The sequence below is a fragment of the Lithobates pipiens genome, unplaced genomic scaffold, assembly GCF_037356315.1.
Source record: "Lithobates pipiens isolate NorthernLeopardFrog02 unplaced genomic scaffold, aLitPip1_a1.2 Scaffold_22, whole genome shotgun sequence".
Taxonomy (NCBI): domain Eukaryota; kingdom Metazoa; phylum Chordata; class Amphibia; order Anura; family Ranidae; genus Lithobates; species Lithobates pipiens.
In genome coordinates, this window is record NW_027507784.1 from 23,540,758 (window position 1) to 23,567,677 (window position 26,920).

Below are 26,920 nucleotides of genomic sequence, written 5' to 3' on the forward strand. Positions count from 1 at the left end.
GATATACATAGTAACGGGCAGCTGCTTACCCATACATCGGTGCCAGAAGGGCATTGAGGTTACCCGGCCAGGCCCCCCCCCCCGCAGCGACTGGGGGAGGCAATTAATGTAGAGTAGGAATGAGCCGAACACCCCCCCCAGTTCGGTTCGCACCAGAACTTTCGTACGGACCCCAAATTCGTACGAACGTTAGAACCCCATTGAAGTCTATGGGACTCGAACGTTCGAAATGAAAAGGGCTAATATGCAAGATACTGTCCTGAAAAGGGTTTGGGGACCTGACTCCTGCCTCAGGGGACATGGGTCAATGCAAAAAAAAGTTTTAAAAACGGCCGTTTTGGCGGGAGCACTGATTTTAATGGCGATTAAAGTGGAAAAAAAAAGTGAAATATTCCTTTAAATATGATGCCTGGGGGGTGTCTGTAGTATGCCTGTGAAGTGCCACGTGTTTCCCGTGTTTAGAACAGTCCCTGCACAAAATGACATTAAACGGAAATAACGTCATTTAAAGCTGCTTGCGGTTTTAATGTTATATCTGGTTCCTGTAATATGGTTGAAAATCATTCAGAAAAATGGCATGGGTAGCCCTCCCTGCCCATTACTAGCCCCTTTGGGTCTTGTACGCATATTAAGGGGAACCCTGTACCCATATTAAAAAAAGGAAATGCGTGTGGCCCCCAGGCCCTATATACTCAGAACAGCAGTATACAGGCGGTGCAAACAAGACAGGGACTGTGTAGGTTTGTTGTGTTAAGTAGAATCTGTTTGTAATTTTCAACTAGTACATTTTTAAAGTGTAGCTCCAGTCAAAAAAATAAAAATTTAAGCTTTTTGGAAAACATAGGGAAGGGTTATCACCCCTGTATAATTTGTTTTGTCGTCCATCTTTTTTCATCTCACTTGCTGTTGTCTCCTTCCGTTTGCAAGTAGGAGATGTTTGTAAGTTCGATGTTTGAAAGTAGGGGCCTGCCCTATATGCTCTGCAGAAATGGCAGAACAAGGTGTTGGTTTTGCCACAACATTGTAAGCCCTCAAAGTGACTCTTGGTGGGCGCTGGAGCGCCCTGCTGTGAACCATTATATCAAGAATTGTAATTACATGCCATTGTTGAACAGTGGTAGAAAAATTGACCTTTGGTGGTTGTGGTGCTGGTGCCACAACACTATAAGTCCTCACAGTTACTCTGGGTGGGCACAGGAAGGGGCCCTCCTGTGAAATATTATATCAAGAATTGTAATTACATGTCCCTGTTAAACAGGGGCAGAAAAATTGGGCCTTAGGCATCACCCAGAAACAGAAATGTTCTTCCAACATATCGGAGGAGGAAGAGGATAGACAATCAACATAACAGGACAGTCACTCAGCATCAGCATAGGCAGTCTTGAAGGGATGTGGTATTTCAAAAAAAATTATTCTGTTACATCAGCTTCAGGTGCTTGGTAGCTGTGGGTGATCCAAGACTGATTCATCTTGATGAAGGTCAGTTGATCAACTGATTTGGTGGACAGGCGCACCCTGTGATCGGTAACAAAGCCACCAGCAGCACTGAAGGTGCGTTCCGAAAGAACGCTGGATGCAGGACAGGGCAGTAGCTCAATTGCATACTGTGCAAGCTCTGGCCAGTGATCCATCATCAAGACCCAGTAAACCAGAGGATTTTCGGTGGGAAAGGTGTCCAAGTCTGACCTTGCCCCTAGGTATTCCTGCACCATGTAAATCAGACGCTGGCGATGGGTGCTGGAACCGATCATACCTTGGGGCTGCGGACTAAAAAATTGTCTGAAAGCATCAGTCAGACGGCCACTTTCTCCACTGCTCCTTCTGACCGATGCCTCAGCAACACGTTGTCCAGGACCAGGAGTTTGTAACATCCCAGTCTATGGGAACGCGTTGCACAGACCTTTCTGCAAGGCCTCCCGGAGATGTCTCATCCTCTGCTCCCTCTGCGATGGCAAGATAAGGTCGGCAACCTTACCCTTGTACCGTGGATCAAGGAGAGTGGCCAGCCAGTAATGGTCCCTCTCCTTGATCCGAAGAATACGAGGATCCTTCCGCAGGCTTTGCAGGATCAGGGAGGCCATGCAGCGTAGGTTAGCTGAGGCATTCAGTCCGGAGTCCTCTCGGTCACTAAGGACAACATGATCCGCAGCTACCTCCTCCCAGCCACGTACAAGTCCACGTGTTTCTTGGGACTGTAAATCATCCCTACAAGACTGCTGCTGCTGAGTGCCAGCCTCCACCTCCATGCTGACACAGTCATCCTCCTGCTCCTCCTCCTCTTCCTCCTCCTCATCCTCTTCCTGTGTGATGGGTGGCACAGCAGGAACACTGTCTGGATAAAGGGGGCCTTGAGAGGCAAGGAAGTCCTCCTCTTCCTGCCTCTGTTCTGCCTCAAGTGCCCTGTCCATTATTCCATGCAGCGTATGCTCCAAGAGGTGGACAAGAGGTATAGTGTCACTGATGCATGCACTGTCACTGCTCACCATCCTTGTGGCCTCCTCAAACGGTGACAGGACAGTGCATGCATCCCTGATCATGCCCCACTGGTGTGGTAAGAAAAAACCGAGCTCCCCTGACCCTGTCCTGGTGCCGTAGTCGCACAGGTACTCATTGATGGCCCTCTGCTGCGTGTGCAGCCTCTGCAGCTTGGCCAACGTTGAGTTCCACCTGGTGGGCATGTCACATATAAGGCGGTTCTTGGGCAGGTTCAACTCCTTTTGGAGCTCAGCCAGCCGAGCACAGGCATTAAATGATCGGCGGAAATGCACACAGACTTTCCTGGCCTGCTTCAGGACATCCTGTAAGCCGGGGTACCTGCCCAAGAACCGCTGCACCACCAGGTTAAGGACGTGAGCTACACAGGGCACATGGGTCAGTTGTCTGTTGGAGGGCGTAGAGGAGGTTGGTGCCATTGTTGCAAACCACCTTTCCTGGCTTAAGCTGGCATGGCGTCAACCACCTCTCGGCCTGCCCCTGTAGAGCTGACAAAATATCCGCCCCAGTGTGGCTCCTGTCCCCCAAACAAACCAGTGCAAGCACGGCATGGCATCGTTTTGCCTGCGTACTTGCGTAGCCCCTGTAACGCCTACGGAGCACCGCTGGTTCTAAGGACAGAGCACTGGAAGAGGCCATGGAGGAAGAAAAGGAGGGGGTGGAGGAGAGAGGTGTGTCACAACCAATAGTAGCATTTTGGAGGCGAGGTGGCGGAACAACCTCCAACACTAATGCACCTTGTCCTGCATCCTTCCCAGCTGCCAGAAGAGTGACCCAATGGGCCGTGAAAGACAGGTAACATCCCTGTCCATGCCTGCTGGACCATGAGTCAGCGGTAATATGCACCTTACCGCTGACCGCCCTGTCCAGCGAGGCAAGGACATTGCCTTCCACATGCCAGTAGAGAGCTGGAATCGCCTTCCGTGAGAAAAAGTGGCGTTTGGGGACCTGCCACTGAGGAACCGCACATTGTACAAACTCACGGAAGGGGGCCGAGTCTACCAACTGAAAAGGCAGCAGTTGAAGTGCTAGCAATTTAGCCAAGCTAGCATTCAACCACTGGGCATGTGGATGGCTGGGAGTGAACTTCTTTCGCCGGTCCAGCAGCTGGGGCAGGGACATTTGCCTGATATAATCGGACGTGGGTGTACTGCTAGCAGAGTGCCCGGAAACACTTGGCTGTGACGCACCTAATTCAACACCTTCATTCCTCTCAGAGCAGGTTTCAGAGAGGACTGAAGGTCTAGTGAGGTTGGAGATGCCAGCTGATGAGGAGCAAGGAGAGGTCCGCTTTGGTGTGGTTCTTTGAGGAACGCTTGCCAACGAGCTGCATGGCAGGTCAACATATGTCTGGTCAAGCATGTGGTGCCCAAGCGGCTGATGTTTTGGCCACGCGAGATACGCTTGAGACATATGTTGCAAATAGCAGCGGTGCGATCTGATGCACTCGTCTCAAAAAAAGGCCCACACCAAAGAACTTTTAGCATAACGTGCAGAGGCAGCGCCCTGCACAGGCAGAGCTCTGCGGTGTGATTCAGTCAGTGTGCTGCCCCTAAGCTGGCCCCCGGAGGGCATCCTGCCTCGTTCTCCTCCTCCTCCTCCTCCTCCTCCTCTCTCTCCTACCAGGCACCCACGTGGAGTCAGTGCCTTCATCACCTGGCAGTATGCTGCAGCTTGTGGAACATGACTGCCAGATTTCTGTCCTTCTTGAGCATCCCCTCTCTCTGCATTCACGCTACTGCCTTCCTCTAGCTGAGTGTCATCATCAGAGGCTACAAAACACTGGGCATGTACCCAACACTGTGCTCAAAGAGTTCAGGAGACTCCTCAGGAGGACGTGGTGGGTCTAGGGAAGGAGTCACTGATGACATTGAGAGGAGGGAAGACGATGCATTGGCAACTGGGTGAGAGACTGGGTGAGAGAGGATGAGGAGGATGAAGAGGGCTTGGTCATCCACTCTACCAAGTGGTTGGCATGTTGCGGCTCAACATGTCCAGCTGCCGAAAAGGACAAGCGTGTCCCATGGCCACGGGCTGATGATAATGGACCGCGTCCACGACCAGCACTGTTGTCTCTAGACACAGAGCCTGCTTGCCCTCTTTTATCGGCTCGTGCCTGTCTGCCTCTCCCTTCAGGCCATTACCATGTCTGGAAGGCCAGCAAGGAGTTGGGTAAAACAGCAGTTGGATAGTGTATATTGTGCTAGAGGCACACAACACCCACTAACTCCTGCAGATGCCTTTATTATAGAACACCAGAGATAAAGGGGTATATACAGATGTATGCTGTGCTGGAGGCACACACAACTTCCAATAACTCCTGCAGATGGCAAGTGGGCTCAAATAGAGAAGCGCTATGTAGGTGGATATAGCGGTGTGTACTGGGTACAGAGCACACAGACAGCACGCACAAGCTCCTAACACTACTGACTGCCAGCTCTATTATAAAAGATAGATCACTAGCTATATAGGTGAGGTGAATATAGCGGTGTATACTGCGGTCAGGGCACGCAGACAACCACTACACAACAGCAAGATCAAAAATCGTTCGAAAACGATCGGTGTGTACTGTGTTGAAGGTACACAGAACACCCACTGCTTCAGATGCCAACACACTACACAAGGCTGCCGCGCTGGCGGCCTTATATAGTGTGGGGCGTGCACTACACAGCTTGAGCTATGATTGGCCACAGGCATCCTGCCTGTGGCCAATCATGGCTCTCCTCGCTGCTGGCGCTGCGATTGGCCAAGCATGCGGAGTCACAGTGCATGCTTGGCCAATCATGAGCCAGCAATGCACTGCACCATGGCAGTGCATTGTGCGCCGCGAGCGCCACACGAATTTGGAGCGAACGGACCAAAACGTTTGGACTTCGCCGAACGGGCGAACAGCCGATGTTCGAGTCGAACGTATGTTCGACTCGAACACGAAGCCCATCCCTAATGTAGAGCCAGAGGACTAAAGCCTAAATGGATAATATATGGTAAACTACTTGCCCATCGATGATGGTAAGTGAATATCATCTTTCACATTATACAAAAAAATTGGGCTAACTTTAGTTTGTGTGTGTGTGTGTGTTTGTTTTTTTATTTTAATTCATTAAACTTTTTTTTAAATGAAGTAAAATTGCTGCACAACTACCATATGACATAAAAAGTTGCAACGACCGTCATTTTATTCTCTAGGGTATCTGATTAAAAAAAAAAACTTATAATGTTTGGGGGGTTCTGAGTAATTTTCTAGCAAAGAAATGATGATTTTTACATGTAGGAGCGGAGTGCCAGATTTGGCCTGGGTGCCAAGTGGCTAAAGGAGTAGAGCCTGTTCATTTTGTAAAATTTTTTGAATTAGCGTTGTGGGTGAGGGGAAGCTGTGCTGACTTCAATCATCCAACCATATCTCCTATTTTAGTAAATAAACCCAATTGCCTTGGTCAGCTGAGATGGAAGTGTTTTCATGATATTAGTGCAAGCAGAAAGAGTAGTTTGGACGAGGATCACCCTGTGATTATGTGAAAGGTGGGGGGTTCACTCATCTACATCAGTTATAACAATGCATTATTCAGTTGTATTTGATAAAATGACATTACCTTCAGATGCCGTGGTTAGAGAAGGATGGACAGTGCTGCTCACAGGGTTTCCTCCACATGTCCTCGTTGGTGTAGGGATATTTGACACATAATTGAAAGTAACGTTCAGGTTCCTGCTGATCCAGTCTTGGTAGGCCGTCACCAGTGTGTACACCCCAGGGTAGTTGGGGGAGGCGCAGCCTATTCCCCAACTCACAACTCCAACCTGGTACCATACGCCCTGGACCTTACACACCAGAGGTCCTCCTGAGTCGCCCTGTAAGACATAAATATTCATCAGCTGCACCAACATCTATCTGTTCAGGATGAATCAGGAAAATGTTTCAGTCTTTCCATGAATGTATAATTACACAAATTAGTTCGGCACTCAGTAAATGGGTACAGAATTGGCACTGCACCAAAACCTTTGAGAAGTTGCAACCAAGTACATTTTCATTTACTTATAACAACTTTGTTGGCAAGTAAAAAAAAAAGGTAAAAAATCGGGACCCACAAAGAAAGAGGAGTTACGCTCACCCACCCTGCCATACGTTCTTCTGATTGCGGAGCAATGGCCTTTTCACATCTAATATACTTAGAGGTGTGTCACATGATTGGTCCCCTGCCCTGCTCTGTGGTTCCTCTAGTCCAGAGGTCTCAAACTGGTGGCCCTCCAGCTGTTGAAAAACTACAAGTCCCATGAGGCATTGCAAGGCTGACAGTTAAGAGCAAGACTCCCAAAGGCAATGGCATGATGGGACTTGTAGTTTCACAACATCTGGAGGGCCACCAGTTTGAGACCCCCTGCTCTAGTCAATTTCTACATCCCTACCCAGCACAGTTATGATGGGTCAGCAGATGGAACCACAGAGCATGGGGAGGGTAAAAGTGTTAGTCAACCCTTCTATCATTTTCAGTCAAGGAAGCTGCCATCTTGGCCTCTAATGATTCTTCAGCTGCCATAATGCTGCACATGTGATTTGATATAAAACCAGCCATTGGATGGTTTGAAAGTTTGGTTGAGAGCACAACCAATGTGAAAGTTAGCATTTCCGGCATGCCGGGAATGTAAGGCCGCGTACACACGCGGGGACTGTTCGCTCAACCTTGTCCGCTGAACAGTGTTTCAGCGGACAGTCCGCTCGTGTGTGGGGCTTCAGCGGACAGTTTCAGCGAACAGTCTGCTGAACAAAGTTTTTCGGAATTTCCGAAAAACTGTCCGCTGAAACTTGGTTTCAACGGACAGTCCCCTCGTGTGTAGGCTTGTTCGACAAACTAAGTTGCGCACATGCTCAGAAAGGATTTTCACGCCGAAGGTTGCATTGCAGTGTATTGGACGTCGAATTTCTCGTCCCGTCGTACGTGCTGTATACGTCATCGCGCTAGGTTTCAGCGGACTGTTCGTTCGTCGTGTGTAGGCAAGTCCGTTCATGCTAATTTTGAGTGGACTGTTGCGGCAACTGTTTGACGAACAAGGTTGAGCGAACAGTCCGCTCGTGTGTACGCGGCCTTAGTGTTTTTTGAAACTGAGTTTCCTCCAGCTTTAAATGTGAAGGTCCAACTTTTTGACATTTTTGTACTTCGCGATAGAGTCAAAGGAATAGGATGGGAAGGGGGAAAATGGGGTGTGGGAGAGTGTTATGCAAATGGGGAATGGAACATAGAGGGTTTGTAATAGACATGTGCAATTCTGTTCATAATCAATGGATTTTCGAATAAATTTCTTAGTATTCGGACATTCAGATCAATTCAAACAGCTGAAAGAACCAAAATGTGAAAATTCTGAAATTACGAATAAGCAGAATAACGAACATGCGAAAATACCAACTTACGAACGGACAATCTTACGAAAAATACGAATCTTCGCAACAGTAAAAGAAAGAAAATGACATCTATAATGAATGATTTACATTTCGGATTTCCAATCCTTTGTTCGTATTTTCATTCGTGTGTTTGTAATTTTGTTTCTTCGTCTGTTCGTAATTTCGTTTCTTCGTGTTCTCAAATTGTTCTTTTGAATGGACAGTGTAATGCCGCGTACACGCGGTCGGAATTCCGGCCAGAAAAAGACAGATGAGAGCTTTTCATCGGAAAATGCGACCGTGTGTACACTCCATTGGAATTTAGCTGTCCGAATTTCCGCCAGCCAAAAATTGATAGAAAGTTTTTCCGTCGGGAAAATTGAGAACATGCTATCGGTAATTCTGATCGTGTATATGCAATTCCGACACGCCAAAAAATCACGCATGCTCAGATTCAACTACGAGACAGAAGCTATTGGCTACTGGCTATTGAACTTCCTTTTTCTAGTCCTGTCGTACATGTTGTACGTCACCGCATTCTAAACAATCGGAATGGTGTGACCGTGTGTAGGCAAGACAGCTTGAGCGGCATTACGTCGGAATTCCGTTGGGAAAATCATCAGAGCTTCTTCCGACGAGAATTCTGATTGTGTGTACACGGCATAAGTGTATCTTAATATGTATGTTCGTAATTTCAAGTTCTCGAAATGTTCTTTTTCGAATGGGCCTTGTATTAGTGGGTGATCCAATCAGCTTATCCCTTTTGGTTCGGAGTCATAAGGCATTCCTGAATCTTTCTAGAGGAGGAGACGGAATCCGGTCTGGTGACTGAGGATTGGACGGGAGTAAATACAGGACTTGTTAGAAAAGCAAGCATAGGATCATTATTCTTTATTTCCTACGAAAGTACGAATCAACAAAAAAAGGCAATCTCACAAAAGTAACAATTACTAAATTACGAGTAGTGTACCGAATAAATGAAAATTATTTAACAAAATTTACGAATTGCGAATCAAAGAAAATTAGACTGAATTTACGAATCATTTTGTATCAACGAAAATAAAACTGTTACAAAAATAAGAATGAGTCAGAATATGAAAACTCGCGTCTTACAAAATTTACGAATCATAACAAATCAACACAAATGTAAAAAAATGAAAAGAAACCATTTTTTGTTGTTGTGCGCATGTCTAGTTTCGAAGCCTTTTGTATATCACACGCTCACTCTGTGGTTCCTCTAGTTGGCTTCAAAATCCTTACAGGTCACAGTAGTGATGGTCAGCAGATGGGATGGAACCACAGTGCATGGTGGGGAATAAAGGATTCATATGCCAAGACTCTTGCTGCTGAGCGGAGCAAAGATTAAAGAAATGGACAGTGAAGCTCTCACTTTTTTGACATTTTTGTACCTGACGGTGTCAACGGAATAGGATGGGGAGGGGGAAATGGGATGTGGGATAGCGGTATGAAAATAGGGAATGGCACATAGAGGGATTCTAACACTTTTGTGCATCATACGTCCAATCTTTAATGCTGCCCTGCCATCGCAAGTGCGCCGTCGGCGACGCGCTCGCGTGCTGGTCGGGACCCCCATGAGTCCGGTCGCGGGTCCCGCGGACTGGATCGCCGCGGGCATATCCGTGATCGTCTCATGGGGGCGGCTGAACGGACAGATATCGTTGTAAACAGCATCTCCCCGTTCTGCCTAGCAACAAGTGACGCTGATCTCTGCTCCATGTGATTGGAGCAGAGATCAGTGTTCACTAAAAGAAAGCCCAGCCCCCCAACAGTTAGTAACATGCCCCTAGGAACACTTAACCCCTACACTGCCACCCCCTGGTTAATCCCTTCACTTCCAGTGTCATTTACACAGGAATCACTGCATTTGTATACTACTGATTGCTGTATAAATGACAATGGTCCCAAAAATGTGTCAAAAATGTCCGATGTGTCCGCCATAATGTCGCAGTCACAATAAAAATCGCTGATCGCCGCCATTACTAGTAAAAAAATAAAAATGAATATAAATGCCATAAAACTATCCTCTATTTTGTAAACGCTATAACTTTTGTGCAAACCAATCAATAATCGCTTATTGTGATTTTTTTTTTTACCGAAAATATGTAGAAGAATACGTATCGGCCTAAACTGAGGGAAAACATTTTTTTTTATATACTTTTGGGGGATATTTATTATAACAAAAAGTAAAAAAATAATGCATTTTTTTCAAAATTGTCGCTCTATTTTTGTTTATAGCGCAAAAAATAAAAAACGCAGGGGTGATCAAATACCACCAAAAGAAAGCTCTATTTGTGGGAAAAAAAGGACATAAATTTTGTTTGGGAGCCACGTCGCATGACCGCGCAATTGTCAGTTAAAACGATGCAGTGCCGAATCGCAAAAAGTGGTCTGGTGTTTGGCCAGTAAAATGGTCCGGTCTGCAAGTGGTTAAAGAGGTTGTAAAGTCAGCAGGTTTTTATCTTATTGCATTCTATGCACTCAGATAAAAAAAGCCTTCTGTGTGCAGCAGGTGCCCCAGCACCCCCTCATACTTTCCTGAGCCCGTCTCTGTCAAGCGATGTCCATGAGTGTCTCCCCCTCCTGATTGGCTGAGACACAGCAGTGGCACCATTGTCTCTCGCTGCTATCAATTAAAGTCAGTCAGCCAATCGAGAGAGACAGAGAGAGAGAGAGAGGTGGGCAGCAGCTCTGTGTCTGAATGGGCAAGGGGAGCTGGGACTCGCCTCGGGTGCATCCATAGCAAGCTGCTTGCTGCAGGGGGGCACTCAACAGGAGGGAGGGGCCAGGAACACCAGTGAGGGTCCCGAGAAGAGGAGGATCGGGGCTGCTCTGTGCAAAGCCACTGCACAGAGCAGGTAAGCATAATATGTTTGTTATTTTTATAGAAAAAAAAATAGACTTTACAATCACTTAGACCACTTGACCATGAGAATTTACAGGCTAAGAACAATCGACCAGCAGGGAAAACATGATGTGGGAGACTTCCGCATTGTGTGCAGCCAATGGGGAAATTTGTACAAATGCCCGAATGAATAGGTGTTTGGCTGAATAAATAGGGGTTTTGCCGAATTAACCTCCAGCTGTGAAGTGAAATATTTAGCATTGGTATTACTACCACTGAGAAATGTGACGGCTTCCTCCTTGTTGTTATCGGGTAACAGAGAAGGCAAAAATAACCTCTTTTTTATATATAAAAAAAAAAAAATAGACTTTAAGGCCCCTTACACACGGACGGATAGAATGGTGCTTTTAGCTGCGGATTTTCTAGTTTTCTACCGCAGCTAAATGCACACAATGCTTTCCTATGGCCCCATTCACACACAGCATTTAGCAGCAATTTTGTTATGTGCGGTTCGGTGCGAATAGAAAAAAATAGAATTGAATGCGTCCAGGTGCGATGTAGCGCAGCTATATGCACATAACCGCAGGTAATCGCAGTCTTTTGTGTCAACTGCAGATATCAGCCTGAGAAGGGATTCAATGGACCAAAAAAAAAAATGGGTTGCTATGGGAATGACTATATTAGATTATTAGAATTAAAGTATAATTATTATAATCATTATTAGATTACTAGTGTGCATAGATTCATGCATTCAGGCGTCCAGGCCCATTTTCAGGTGCCTGAATTACAGAGGCAGGGGGGGGGGGGTGTTTTTGAAGAACCTGATCAGAGCCATAGGCTCTAATAGGCTTCAAAAAAGGTGCACTGCGAGAGCGAACCATTGCGCTCCCAGTGCACACAGGGGTGTTAGCAAAGCAAATGAATATTTGCTTTGCAAACACAGAACTTCCTCTCAGCCAATCAGGAGGCCCGGATGTAAAACTGGGCACCTGATTGGCTGCAGGCAGAGGCGATCGGGCGGACTGACCATTCGGGCACTCGGGCACTGCCCGAGGGCTCCATACCACGAAGGGGCCCCATTAGGGTTGCCAGCCTCAATAAAACCAGGGACAGTATGTATAAAATCTGTATTTTAAAAAAAAATCCCAAGGTTATAGCTGCCCTGCCTAGTGATGGACGAACTTCCGACGGGACGTTTCGCGAACGCGAACCACGGTCGATAGTTCGCGAACCGTAACGTTTGCGGCGGGCCCCATTGACTTCAATGGGAGGCAAACTTCGCAAACCTATAGGTCAAATTTGCAGCCACAAAATAATTATTAGCTGTGCAAACATAGTCCCACCACATGGCCAATGACATAACACATGTATGAGGTGAATTTGGGATCGACCACTACAAGCATTCTTTTTTTATATGGGAAATTGTTCTGACAATTCAGGACTGTGGAGCGCATGAAGGCAATGGAGGAGAGGGAAGGTCAGGGACCAGGGTAGGCAAAGAAGAGGGTGCAGGAGATGATCACCAGCAGCGTGACATACCGGAATGACACATGCACCGTGATAGAGGCATCTGACAACAGCACCATGATAGAGAGCACTGACATCAGCAGCGTGACATAAATCATTCACACCAGCACCGTGATATACAGCACTGACAGCAGCACTGTGATAGAGAGCACTGACATCAGAAGCGTGACATACAGCACTGACATCAGCACCGTGATATACAGCACTGACAGCAGAAGCGTGACATACAGCACTGACATCAGCACCGTGATATACAGCACTGACATCAGCACCGTGATATACAGCACTGACATCAGCACCGTGATATACAGCACTGACATCAGCACCGTGATATACAGCACTGACAGCAGCACCGTGATAGAGAGCACTGACACCTGCACCGTAAGCAGCCCCAGGAGGAAGTCAGCACAGCACAGGGATGGTGTGATCCCCTCATAATAAGAACCCCCAGGAGGAAGTCAGCACAGCACAGGGATGGTGTGATCCCCTCATAATAAGAACCCCCAGGAGGAAGTCGGCACAGCACAGGGATGGTGTGATCCCCTCATAATAAGCAGGCCCAGGAGAAAATCAGCACAGCGCAGGGATGGTGTGATCCCCTCATAATAAGAACCCCCAGGAGGAAGTCAGCACAGCACAGGAATGGTGTGATCCCCTCATAATGAGCAGGCCCAGGAGAAAATCAGCACAGCACAGGGATGGTGTGATCCCCTCATAATAAGAACCCTCAGGAGAAAATCAGCACAGCACAGGGATGGTGTGATCCCCTCATAATAAGAACCCCCAGGGTCCGACCGCGGGGCGAACTGGCACTTCTGGGACAACAGTCATGCAGACCAATTTGATGCAGCGTGCTGCGTATGGTCTGACCACTGACAAGGTGACCCCCCACCTCTTCAACCTCTGCAGCAATGCTGGCAGCACTCATACATCTACTTCCCAAAGACAACCTCTGGATATGACGCTGAGCACGTGACCTCAACTTCTTTGGTGGACCGTGGCGAGGCCTGTTCTGAGTGGAACCTGTCCTGTTAAATCACTGTATGGTCTTGGCCACCATGCTTCAGCTCAGTTTCTTGGCAATCTTCTTATAGCCTATGCCATCTTTATCTAGAGCAACAATTCTTTTTTTCAGATCCTCAGAGAGTTCTTTGCCATGGAAGTGCCATGTTGAACTTCCAGTGACCAGTATGAGTGAGAGCGATAACACCAAATTTAACACACCTGCTTCCCATTCACACCTGAGACCTTGTAACACTAACGAGTCACATGACCTATGTGAGGGTAAATGGCTAATTGGGCATTGGACATTTTCACTTAGTGGTGTACTGACTTTTGTTGCCAGCGGTTTAGACATTAATGGTTGTGTGTTGAGTTATTTTGATGGGACAGCAAATTTACACTGTTATACAAGCTGTACACTCACTACTTTACATTGTAGCCAACTATCATTTCTTCAGTGTTGTCACATGAAAAGATAGAAGAAAAGATTTACAAAAACGTGAGGGGTGTACTGACTTATGTGAGATACTGTATGTATGTATGTGTATATATATATATATATATATAATACATAAATCTGCCTTGAAGAGCAGGTAGATATAACCTCTTTTATATAAAAAAAAATAAAAATAGAGTTTCGTGTCACGTTAACTGATGTCATGCATTGATTCCGCTTCCTGTGAAGAAATCCAGACCTAAAAAGTGAGCCATGCTGGATCGCACTTGGTGTCACCCACCTGGCAGGAGTCTTTTCCCCCATCCTTGTAGCCGGCACAGATCTGATCATTCTGAATCCTGTAGGAACCTCCTGCCGCATTGTAATATGTTTGGCATGTATTGCGGTCTATTAGGGGAACCATGACCTCCTGGAGGGTCCCATACAGAACTGAGCTCCCTGGTGATGAAACAGACAAGAAGATGATTACAAAGTAATAGATAGATATATAGATTGATCACATTTATGCTTCTTTCACGCTTGTGCATTACAGAAACGCATTCGAAATTTCGGGTGTTCTTTTAGCACACGAAAAAGTACATAATTTTGTGTGTGAGAAATCAAAAGGGGAAAAAAAAAACAAAAAAAAAAAACAGGGTAACAAAGTATCATGCGTTTTGGTATGGCGCTTTTTGGAAAAAGAGTCATGCACTTTTAGATCCAGTAGGCAACCCATTCCAACGAATGGTCTGATTTACTGCAACGTATAGTCACAGATTAACAAAACGCAGAAACGCATGAGCGGTGTCAAATCGTGCATATTTAAACTTAGCCTTAAATTGGTTGTAAAGGCTGAAGGTTGTTAACCTTCATGCATTCTACGCATGAAGGTAAAAAAACCTGTGCAGCTCCTTCCTCAGCCCCTCCTAATACTTTCCGAAGCCTGATCTCAATCCAGCGATGTGCACAAGACCCGAGGCTCTGCCGGGTCTCTCTTTCCTGACTGACTGAGATGCAGCAGGAGCCATTTGCTCCCTCCTCCTTGTGCCTAAGCTCTTCCCACTGGCTCCGTGTTTTTCCTGAAGGCTGTTCCTGCCACTGGAAGAAAGGTAGGAGAAATGCTCCCTGCACTGCCCTGAGGACTCTCATGGTCACTCTGCTCCCTCCCATACACTTCCCCCTCCAGTTATGCTGTACAGTCCCCCCATACTGCCCTCCACTGCCCCCCTCCCATTATACTGCCCTTCACTGCCACCTCTCCCATTATACTGCCCTCCACGGCCACCCCTCCCATTATACTGCCCTCCACTGATACCCCCTCCCATCATACTGCCCTCCACTGATACCCCCTCCCATCATACTGCCCTCCACTGATACCCCCTCCCATCATACTGCCATCCACTTCCACCCCTCCCATCATACTGCCCTCCACTGATACCCCCTCCTATCATACTGGCCTCCACCCCATCATACTGCCCTCCACTGCACCAACTCCCAACAAAAACTCCAATTTTTTTTTAAATATAATGGTAAAAAATAATAATAAAAAAAGTAAAAATGTAAAACTATTTATCCCGTCCACTGCCATACTGACCACGTCGACTGCCCTACTGACCACGTCGACTGCCCTACTGACCACGTCGACTGCCCTACTGACCACGTCGACTGCCCTACTGACCACGTCGACTGCCCTACTGACCACGACCACTGCCCTACTGACCATGACCACTGCCCTACTGACCATGACCACTGCCCTACTGACCATGACCACTGCCCTACTGACCACGTCCACTGCCCTACTGACCACTGCCCTACTGACCACGACCACTGCTCTACTGACCATGTCCATTGCCCTACTGACTGACACCATTCACAGTTCACACATACACCACTGGCAGAACTACCAGAAAAGGTTACACTTGCGACTGGGCCCTGGCCTTCTGCGACCATGACGGGGCCCAAAATGCAGGACTGCAAAACATGTGAAGGGGATCTGGTGTGGGACCATGAAGGTTGGTGGGATCGGTGAGAAGGGCTCTGGGATCGAAGGGAATGGCCTAGGGCGGAGGTCAGGGGGCCCTTCATGGTTTTTGCACCAGGACCCTGAAGGCTCTAATTATGCCTCTGCTGCACCCTGTATTTATCTCATCCCATTACCCTGCATCCTGTATATAGCTCATCTCAGAACCCTTCGCCCTGTATATAGCTCATCCCAGAACCCTGCCCCCTGTATAAAGCTCATCACAGAACCCTGCCCCCTGTATATAGCTCATCATAGAACCCTGCACTCTGTACATAGCTCATCCAAGAACCCCACATTGTGTACATAGCTCATCCCAGAACCCTGCACTCTGTACATAGCTCATCCCAGAACCCTGCACTCTGTACATAGCTCATCCCAGAACCCTGCACTCTGTACATAGCTCATCCCAGAACCCTGCACTCTGTACACAGCTCATCCCAGAACCCTGCACTCTGTACACAGCTCATCCCAGAACCCTGCACTCTGTACACAGCTCATCCCAGAACCCTGCACTCTGTACACAGCTCATCCCAGAACCCTGCACTCTGTACACAGCTCATCCCAGAACCCTGCACTCTGTACACAGCTCATCCCAGAACCCTGCACTCTGTACACAGCTCATCCCAGAACCCTGCACTCTGTACACAGCTCATCCCAGAACCCTGCACTCTGTACACAGCTCATCCCAGAACCCGGCACTCTGTACACAGCTCATCCCAGAACCCGGCACTCTGTACACAGCTCATCCCAGAACCCGGCACTCTGTACACAGCTCATCCCAGAACCCGGCACTCTGTACACAGCTCATCCCAGAACCCGGCACTCTGTACACAGCTCATCCCAGAACCCGGCACTCTGTACATAGCTCATCCCAGAACCCGGCACTCTGTACATAGCTCATCCCAGAACCCGGCACTCTGTACATAGCTCATCCCAGAACCCGGCACTCTGTACATAGCTCTTCCCAGAACCCTGAACACTGTACCTGTACTGCATGCGTTTATCAGTTTTTTTAATTAATTTTCTGGGGTTTGTATGTATCCATGAAACTCTTGCTCGCCCCTTAAAGGGGTTGTAAAGGTTCGTTTTTTATTTTCTTCATAGGTTCCTCTAAGCTAGTGCATTGTTGGTTCACTTGCCTTTTCCTTCGATTTCCCTTCTAAATGTTTTTTTTCTTTGTCTGAATATCTCACTTCCTGTTTCTCCTCAGTAAACTTCTCACCATCATCCGAGCTGGTGGTTAGTCAGCCAGAACAGCTTACTGAACAGCTTACTGAGGAGGAACAGGAAGTGAGAAATTCACACAAAGAAAACAAAGAAAAAAAACATTTATAAGGGAAATCGAAGGAAAAGGTAAGTGAACCAACAATGCACTAGCTTAGAGGAACCTGTTTAGAAAATAAAAAACGAACCTTTACAACCCCTTTAAGCTCCTCCCACTGTCAGAAGTTCAAAAGTTGGGAGGTATATGTGTGCATATATAAGTATATAGCAGCACTTTGTCAGCTCTCACTATCTACTCCAGATCTCTCCAATACACACTTACAAAAAGCTGCTGGGAACAGTGACATTTATAGGGAAGGGACTGGGCCATAGAAAATCGTCCCATCATTGACCATTGTAAGCAACAAGACCCTAGTTCAGAGGCCAGGAAGTGTAATATCGATCATTTTTTTTTACATTTTTTTGCTATAGGAGTGAAGGGAGGATTTGTTTTTATTTCTCTTTAACTCCAAATGACTTGTGGGTAAAGCTCATGTTTGGCCCACAAATGAAGGTTACTCCTAAGGATAAGCCGAATACCCCCCTGTTCGGTTCGCACCAGAACCTGCGAACAGATCTAAACTTCGTGTGAACTTTAGAACCCTGTTAAAGTCTATGGGACTCGAACGTTCAAAATCGAAAGTGCTAATTTTAAAGGCTAATATGCAAGTTACTGTCCTAAAAAGTGCCCCAGGGGACATGGATCAATGCAAAAAAAAGTTTTAAAAAGCCGTTTTTCAGGAGGACAAGGGCCTCATCCCCACAACCCTGGCCGGTGGTTGTGGGGGTCTGCGGGCGGGGGGCTTATCAGAATCTGGAAGCCCCCTTTAACAAGGGGACTCCCAGATCCCGGCCCCCTCTGTTTTTTGACAATAGCTTGCCTATAATCCCCTGTACACACGGTCGGAGATTTCGACAACCAAATCCGTCTGATTTTGCCTGTCGGATTGTGTCCGAAACTGTTGCATACACACGGTCGGACTAAGTTGTCAAAAAATCCGATCATTCAGAACATGATGACGTAATTTCGTTACGATGGGACTACGTTCAGGCTAGTAGCCAATAGCTTTGATGTAGGAATTTGATCTGAGCATGCGTGGCACTTGGTCCGATCAAAATTCTCTACACGTCATCGGAGTATGTCCGATCGAACCAGTTGGTCGGAAAATATTTCTAACAAGTTGGAAAATTGGGTCCGACGGATATTCCGATGGAATCAGTCGAATGCATACCACACACAGTCGGATTATCCGACAACACGGTCCGATTGGACACATTCCGACGGATTCTTCTGTGTACAAGGGCTTAGACTAGATAAGATTTGCTCAATCTCTTTTAGACTGTAATAGAATTCTCTGCTAAGTTGAACGTGAACCCACCCCCCCCCCCCCCAATGAATAATCACCCATCTCTATATAACAGGATGTATTGGGTGTGAGTGACAGGTCTGGCTTCTTAGTATGGAAAATAAGTGATATGGGTTTGTCTTATCATTTCATGGACTCACCTCCAGAATATCTTGCACCCCAGCCAGTCACCCAGCACTCCGTACCACAGGGGAAGGTGGTGGTGGAAGATGGCAGACAGATTGGCATGATGTACTGAGTATAGGTGACAGGTGTCTCCAGCTGTATCAGGGCGATGTCTCCAGGGCTTCCTGCATTTGCATAATTACTATTGACAATGATATTCCTTACATTTGCAACGACTGTATGAGAGCTGGTCACACCCTTCTGGTACATGCCCAAATATACTTTATAATTCGATAGCTGGATAGGACTGAAGAAAGAAAACAGCACATAACATGTATAAATGAGGACCCATCTGCTGCAGAAGGCAGTGCAATATCATTACTATCAATGGACTTCAGAATCTAATGAATGAAATACAACTTGTTCATAATATGTTCTCTCTGATTGTATGTACACAAGCTCAATGGTATGAACAGGGTCATCGGTGTTTATTGTGGTGCTAAGTCACTGTAATCTCTATTGAAGGCTCAGAAGTGGAATACAATGTAAACAAGTAAGAACTAAAATGGTAAAAAAATAAAAATTGTAAAAAAAAACTGATATAAAGGATACAAATTAATTGACCAACACATCATTCCATGCATCTTTTATTATTATTATTTTTTTTTTTTAAATGCAAGCGGTATAAGCACCTGAATCTGACTTTGTATTAGGCTCTTACAGTCATTGTAGAGCAGATCTCAGACTAGGGGAGGAAGAAGTAGCACAAGGAGCCAGCCATTCAATTCACTGGCACATTGAGTATACAGATGGGCGGTAGGGGGGAGAGAAGAGTAAGAGACAGATGGCCCTATCACTGTGCTGCTTCTCTGTCACTGTATAGTCACAGGCTGGAGGTGAGTTCATGACATCATAGGCTCAGAGGAGCTGGACTGAATGATGCCGGTCGTTATTCAGTTTGAATGGCTGAGTACATCTCCTGGCAGAAAAGAAGTTCTTTTGTAAATAGTTGGGAGCTGAAAGGAATTATTGCTGAAAAGCTGTCTTTTTATCTTCTAATGGGCTGTTATTTATTTATTTTTTAATTGTACTTGAAACTGAAAATAACTGCATCCTTTCCATATATTTACTTATTTATCACCTACTTTGGAGTATTTTGCATTTTAAGGGGAACTTTAAAAATGTAAATTGACCTTAAGGCGATTTACAGGCGTTTTAGCGCTAAAAAAAATATTGCGCCTGCAAAGAGTCTGTAAAGCGCCTCCCCTGTCACTCCAATGTGAAAGCCCGATTGCTGTCACATGGGGGCATTGCGCTTGTAGGATGCTAGAAAAAGTCCTGCAAGCAGCATCTTTGGGGCGGTTTAGGAGCTTTTGGAAAGGCTGGTCATATTAAGCATCACCAGGACCTTTCGGGTGTAGAAGCCAGGATTTCCAATTCTTTGTGAAAGATTGGATTTTTATATTTGCCCTGACGTTGGCATATTCAAGTCTTATCTATCTGAAATTTGGTTGGTTGCCAAGAATAGCGACGCCTCCACCTCGCCATTTATGGTTCTTCAGCCTTGGTGGATAAACCGTATGGTGATGGCTGAGAGGAGCATATCTGAGCAGAAGTTGGGGTGTTTTTTTTTTTTTTTTTTACTACAGAAGTATCTGTAGTTAATTTTCAGGATTGTTCGTATCTGTTTTTCTTCTTTTGGAGGTAATGGTGGTTATGGGTAAGTGAACAGAAGACCACCTCAGGGGTGGATCCGAGGGGGGATCAACGGGGAAATTGCCCCCTTCGGGAATACGGCCGGCGGATGAGAGCGCGGCTGGTTCCGCGGGTGCCAATGCGGCCGATTCCATGGGGGCCAGTGTGGCCGGTTCTGCCCGGTTCCACGTCCAGTTCCGCGGGTGCCAGCGCAGCCGGTTCCATGGGTGACTGCGCTGAGTGCCGGTAAGTGGATGGGGGTAGCTGGGCGGCTTAGGAGGGCTGCTGGCCAATCAGGAAGCCAGCGGGCAGGGGAGCAGGGAGATGACATCATCTCTCACTGCCCTGCATCCCTCCAGTTCCGCCCTCACTGTGCGGGAAGCTGTGTGCAGCAGAGAGATAACATCATCTCTCTGCTGCCTATCTTTACTCTGGGACTCAACAAAAGACCACCTTAGCAGAAAAGTGACACAGTAGGTGACAATCCGCAATGTGTGGCAGGCTACGTGGCAAGTGTTAATCTGCAATGTGTGGCAGGCTATGTGACAAGTGGCAATCCACAATGTGTGGCAGGTGATGTGGCAAGTAACAATCAGCAATGTGTGGCAGGTGACAATAAGCAATGTGTGGCAGGTGACGTGTCAAGTGGCAATCCGCAATGTGTGTCAGGCTACGTGGCGATCCGCAATGTGTGGCAGGTGATGTGGCAATTCGCAATGTGTGGCAGGCTACGTGGCGATCCGCAATGTGTGGCAAGTGACAATCCGCAATGTGTGTCAGGCTACGTGGCGATCCGCAATGTGTGGCAGGTGATGTGGCAATTCGCAATGTGTGGCAGGCTACGTGGCGATCCGCAATGTGTGGCAAGTGACAATCCGCAATGTGTGGCAAGTGACAATCCGCAATGTGTGGCAGGCTACGTGGCGATCCGCAATGTGTGGCAGGTGACGTGGCGATCCGCAATGTGTGGCAGGTGACGTGGCAAGTGACAATCCGCATTTGGTAGCAGGCGACATAGCAAAGGACACCCTCAGGGCTCCCACTGATTCTATCTATCGTTAAATATTAGTCCTCACAAAGGGACACATAACCTAATCGATGATGAATGATGCAAATCTGACAGTTTTAAAGTGGACACTTCATATACAATGAACATTGTATCAATTCACAGACGGCATACATGACTGATCATCTACCGCCGCACTCCACATTCATTGTTGACCTGTAAGTATGGGTGAATGTTCCATCATTCCCCCTTCCCCATCTTATGTGTGTTCAGTTTACTCACTGTTCACCTTTCAAATTTTTTAGACATCCCTACAACGTCTGCTCCTGATGAGTGACAGTCACGAAACACGTCGAGCTATAGATGCTACAACCATGGTTATACATCCAGTTGTTTGAGCCAACAATGCTGCTACCTTATGTTTACAGTCAGTGACTACTTTATCACTATTGTATGGGACGTCATATACAATTGTATCTTATATTTTTTTTGTATTTATATCGCATATTATAAATTATACAACTCAACTTTAGATGGCTTGCGGGTCTCAGTGTATCTCTGTTCCAGTAATGTATTGCATTGTATGTTGTATTTATGGAATAAAATGAATTTTGATAACCTTTAGTGCCTCCATGCTTCACTCAAAGTCCTAAACCCTTTCTCTCTTTTTGCTGCGCAAAAGCCGGGATGGAGGTACCTCTGATTCCTACTTCAGAGGCCTCATTTAAAGCCCCAAACTCTTTTTTTCTTTTTCACATGACTGATCTTTAGAACTTTTTTTTTTTTTTTTTCCAAAAGCAGAATGATTGGTGTCTGACGGAAGAATCGGTTTATAAAGGTAACATTTTATACTCACCGGGTGATGCAATGCGCTGCGGTCATAACCCACTCCGGTGAGATCAGGGAGCCTCCACATAAATATTCTTTATTGGATTCTTTCTCTATAAGAGCACCCAAACTCTTTTCTTTTTCACATGACTGATCTTTAGAATTTTTTTTTTCTCCAAAAGCAGAATGATTGGTGTCTGACAGAAGAGTCAGTTTATAAAGGGAACAAGTTATACTCCCCGGGTGATGCAATGCGCTGCCGTCATAACCCACTGCGGTGAGATCAGGGAGCCTCCACATGAATATGATCCACTGGATTCTGTAACTATAAGACTGACCTGCCAGGGCCACTCCCCATCCAACGCATTTGTACCGCCAACTATCCGACTGGACACCAACGGGGAACCGCACACCGAATAATCTGCAGTACCGAGAGCCTTGCCGGCTGGCAAAAAAAAAAAGAAAAAGAAAAATTCAGTTTGAATTTGTTTGGCTTCCACAATAAAATAATTATATGACTAAATAATACACGCAAACAATGAAACCATATTTATTGGTGTGTTACCTTTCAGGGGACAAAAAATCCTCAAGACTGATTCTGGTGATGAAGAGATTTTAATAACACAAATTTTATTTATGTATTTTCAACCCAACCAGTTTATATAAAAAAAAAAAATGTTTTAATTCCTCCCAGGTGATTCAATCTGGAAGACTGAGACGATCTTCTGAATGAACCGTGTCCCCACAGCACCCTCCATTCACAAAGCAAAATGCAAACGGACATGGCAATTGCGCGGTCATGCTACACTGTACTCGTCAATTACACGGTCATGCTACACTGTACTCGTCAGTTACACGGTCATGCTACACTGTACTCGTCAATTACGCGGTCATGCTACACTGTACTCGTCAGTTACACGGTCATGCTACACTGTACTCGTCAGTTACACGGTCATGCTACACTGTACTCGTCAGTTACACGGTCATGCTACACTGTACTTGTCAATTACTCGGTCATGCTACACTGTACTCGTTAATTACACGGTCATGCTACACTGTACTTGTCAATTACTCGGTCATGCTACACTGTACTTGTCAATTACGCGGTCATGCTACACTGTACTCGTCAATTACGCGGTCATGCTACACTGTACTCGTCAATTACTCGGTCATGCTACACTGTACTCAAATTACATTTTGATAATTTTTTTTTTTTTTCCACACAAATGGAGCTTTCTTTTGATGGTATTTAATCACCACTTGGGTTTTTGTTTTTTGCTAAACAAACAAAAAAAAGACAGACATTTTTGAAAAAAAAAAAGTTTCATAATTTGTTATAAAATTTTGCAAACAGCTAATGTTTCTCCTTCATTGATATTCGCTGATGAGGCTGCACTGATAGGCACAGATAAGATGGCACTGATAAGATGAGCCCTAATAGGTGGCACTGATAGATGTCACTGATAGGGGGCACTGGTAGGTGGTATTGATAGGCAGCACTGATTGGTGACATTTTATAGGTGGCGCTGGTGGGCACAGGTAAAATTGATATTTTCTTCACACAAATAGAGCTTTCTTTTGGTGGTATTTGATAACGTGTGTGTGTGTGTGTGGTGTGTGTGTTTTTTTTTTTTTTTTTTTTTTAATTTATTATTAACGTATTTATCGGTGTATAACACGCACCCCAAGTTTAGGAGGGAATTTAAAAGAAAAGAACTTTTAGGAGGGAAGTTTAAGGAAAAAAACTTACATTTAAATGCCCATCAATGCAGCCTTATCAGTGTCATTTGCAGCCTTGCATTGCAGTCTTGTCAGTCATTTGCAGCCTTGTAGTCTTGTCAGTCATTTGCAAGCTTGTCTCCTTGCCATTTTAAAAATGGTGCCGCTGAGATACAGAGCCAATGTCCTGTGTATCTCGGTGGCGCTCGTTCTCGGTAGCTTTCAGGGTATTTTCGGCCGCACTATTTTCTGCCCTTCTAGCCTATTTTTGGGTACACTCGGGCCGAATGTGGCCGAGAATGGCCGAAAATACCTGAAAGCTGCCGAGAGCGACACAGAAGGTTAGGAAGGGGCGGGGGATCGGCGTATAACATGCACCCCCTGATTTCCCCCAGATTTTAGGGGGAAAAAAGTGCGTGTTATACGCCAATAAATACGGTATATAAAAAATGAAAAGATACTGAAAATTTAGAAAAAAAAAAGTAGATTTTTCTTAGTTTCTGTTTTAAAAGTTTTATGATCGCAGTGATTGGTCATAGCATGTGCAATTTTTGACACGTTGAGTATCTCTTTGCTTGTCACAGCCTCATCTTTTATATTTTACCGAAAGTTCTGTAATACAGTACATTGCATTTGTTTGGCTAAAATCACCCTTAAGCCCCGTACACACGATCAAAAAATCATACGAAAAAGGGGGCGTGGCTACCGAGCTACTGCATGGACGTCTAAGCAGATAGCTCCGTGCTGGAGACCGGGGAACGACGCTCTACGGAGAAGATTTCAGCTTTATCTGATCACTACTTGCGTGGGAACTATCGCTCATTCCCTCGACATGGCCAAAAAGAGGAAAGGAGTCTCACAGCTCCATAAACTTCAGCACTTCTTCCCGCAAAAAGACCGCGGCCTAATCCAAGATGGCGCCGGAGATGCCTCGCCGCCTACCTCCAGCGAATCTGCAACATCCTCACCGAGCCCGAGGCACAGCACAAACATGCCCAGAGACCCTCCGGATGTCTCCTCTCCGCTGCCCCGGAGCCCGGCGAAATCTAAACCCCGTCTGACGGAAGACATGACTGCCGACAAGGTGAGCGGGGACCACGAGGGCTTGGATGACACTAGGGAACTAGCTGAAACGCTCCAATCCTTTCCCACCACCAACCAGCCGGTGTCTGACACCACGTTGAAAGACATGCTAGTGTCCCTTCGCAGCTCCCTCCACGCGGACCTAATGGACTGCATGCGGAGTTTTAAGGCAGATATGGGGGAGCTGGGCGACAGAGTGTCTCATGTGGAGGAAAAAATGGGCGATTATGCTACCTCTTATAACTCACTGGTTGATGCCCATAATGAGCAGGCTGACGAGGTGTCCTGGCTTAGGTCAAAGGTCGCTGACCTTGAGGACAGATCCCGCCGCAACAACCTCAAAATCAGGGGGGTCCCCGAAGTGATCACCCCAGGCCAATTATTGCAATATGCTCAAGCTATGATGAGATCCTTCCTGCCGGATGCTACTGACTCCGATTTAGTGATTGACAGGATCCATCGGATCCCCAAACCGTCCCATCTACCAGACAACATTCCTAGGGATGTTCTTATGCGAGTACATTTCTACCACATTAAGGAAAATTTCATGTCTGCTCACCGCAAAAATAAACAACCACCTGAATGCTATGCACATATTCAGCTTTTTGCGGATTTGTCCCAGTACACCATGCAGAAACGTAAAGCCCTGTTATCCATTACTAAAGCTCTGCGTAACCATGCCATCTTGTACCGCTGGGGTTACCCGGCTAAATTACACATCACTAAAGATGAGCAGGTGTCTGTGGTAAATTCGCTGGAAGAGGGACTAAAGCTGCTTCGAGCCTGGGACATCCTTCCAGCTCAATCAGAACCTCACCCTTCTCCACCAGCCTCAATGGATGTCGGTGACACCTGGCAGGTTGTATCCAGGAAACACAAAAATGCCTCCTCTAGGAGACACACTTGATCTCTCCGTTACACACTACCAACCCAATCAAGAATACCCGGCTCTCCTAGCACGTATGCCACTAAGTGTTTTTTACACCCCATGACATTTAGTGCAGAAATTCTGCCACGGGCTCCTGGAAAGGGCCCTTTTCTTAGTCCGGAGCAGGATAAAGCTCCGAGTTCATTTCTTTTATTGCTTCTCTTTTTCCACATGCAACCATGTTGGTTTTGTTTCCCCCTGTTTGCTGTTTTTTTCTCCTTTCTGTTCTATTCCCTCCCCCACTTCTTCACAGGATGGACTCGTTCTACTTCTCGGATTCCCCGTCTTACTGCTGAAGATCGCTTCCACGACGGGATATTCGAGGACATCTGTCTGACCAGGACCGCTTGGGTATGCTCACTACACTCTCTTCCCTATAATGGTTGCCAATGGTAAAGTTTGTTTCTTTTAATACACATGGGCTTAACCACCCAGCTAAAAGAGCTGCCCTCTGGAAGGAGGCCGGTAAACTGAAAGCCGATGTCCTTTGTATACAAGAGTCGCATCTCACAATACAGGACCAGCATAGACTCCATCATAAAAAATTCCCTCATATTTTCCAAGCCTCGGTGTCACGTAAACATAAAGGAGTTGCTATTCTCATCAGTGCTTCTGTAACCTTCACTCTCAAATCTTTTACTACTGACCCGGGAGGTCGCTATGTCATTGTCATTGGAGAAATCAACAACAAACTCTATACAATAGTCAGCCTCTACGCTCCAAACTCTCATCAGCTGAGATTTTTGAAACGGCTACTGAAAAAAGTTAATGAAGTCAAACAAGGTACTTTACTTATTGGAGGCGATTTCAACATCACCACGGACTACACTATTGACACTACATCTAAGTCCAAAAGACTTTTACCCACACTCCAATCCACTTTGCATTCCGCAGAACTTTATGACATCTGGAGATGTAGGCACCCTGGTGAAAAAGATTTTTCATTTCACTCAGCTAGGCATAATACCTATTCCCGTATAGATATGATTGTTGGGGATAGAGACTTATTACGGGCAACATCCTCCTCCGCTATCCATGACATAACTTGGTCAGACCATGCGCGGGTCTCGGTGGTGGTGGCGGAGAGGGATGTCCCCTTGGGAGATTTTGTATGGAGGGCTGACTCGAGTCTGCTTCGGATACCCGGATACGTGACCTCCTTAACAAAAACACTACAGGAATTCTTTGACATCAACAAAAACTCTGTCTCC

General features: G+C 46.3%; 1 protein-coding gene across 1 annotated transcript in view; it reads right to left on the bottom strand.

The window, feature by feature from the left end:
* The window catches only part of LOC143925629 (uncharacterized), a 197,101-nt gene that overhangs the window by 44,351 nt on the left and 125,830 nt on the right, over positions 1-26,920 (bottom strand). The window contains exons 14-19 of the mRNA XM_077450096.1: positions 26,574-26,633; positions 26,329-26,461; positions 22,253-22,424; positions 18,486-18,757; positions 13,994-14,151; positions 6,084-6,339 (exon numbers count right to left, since the gene is read on the bottom strand). Of these exons, the coding sequence (XP_077306222.1) occupies positions 6,084-6,339; positions 13,994-14,151; positions 18,486-18,757; positions 22,253-22,424; positions 26,329-26,461; positions 26,574-26,633 (1,051 nt within the window). The remainder of the gene's footprint in view (positions 1-6,083; positions 6,340-13,993; positions 14,152-18,485; positions 18,758-22,252; positions 22,425-26,328; positions 26,462-26,573; positions 26,634-26,920) is intronic.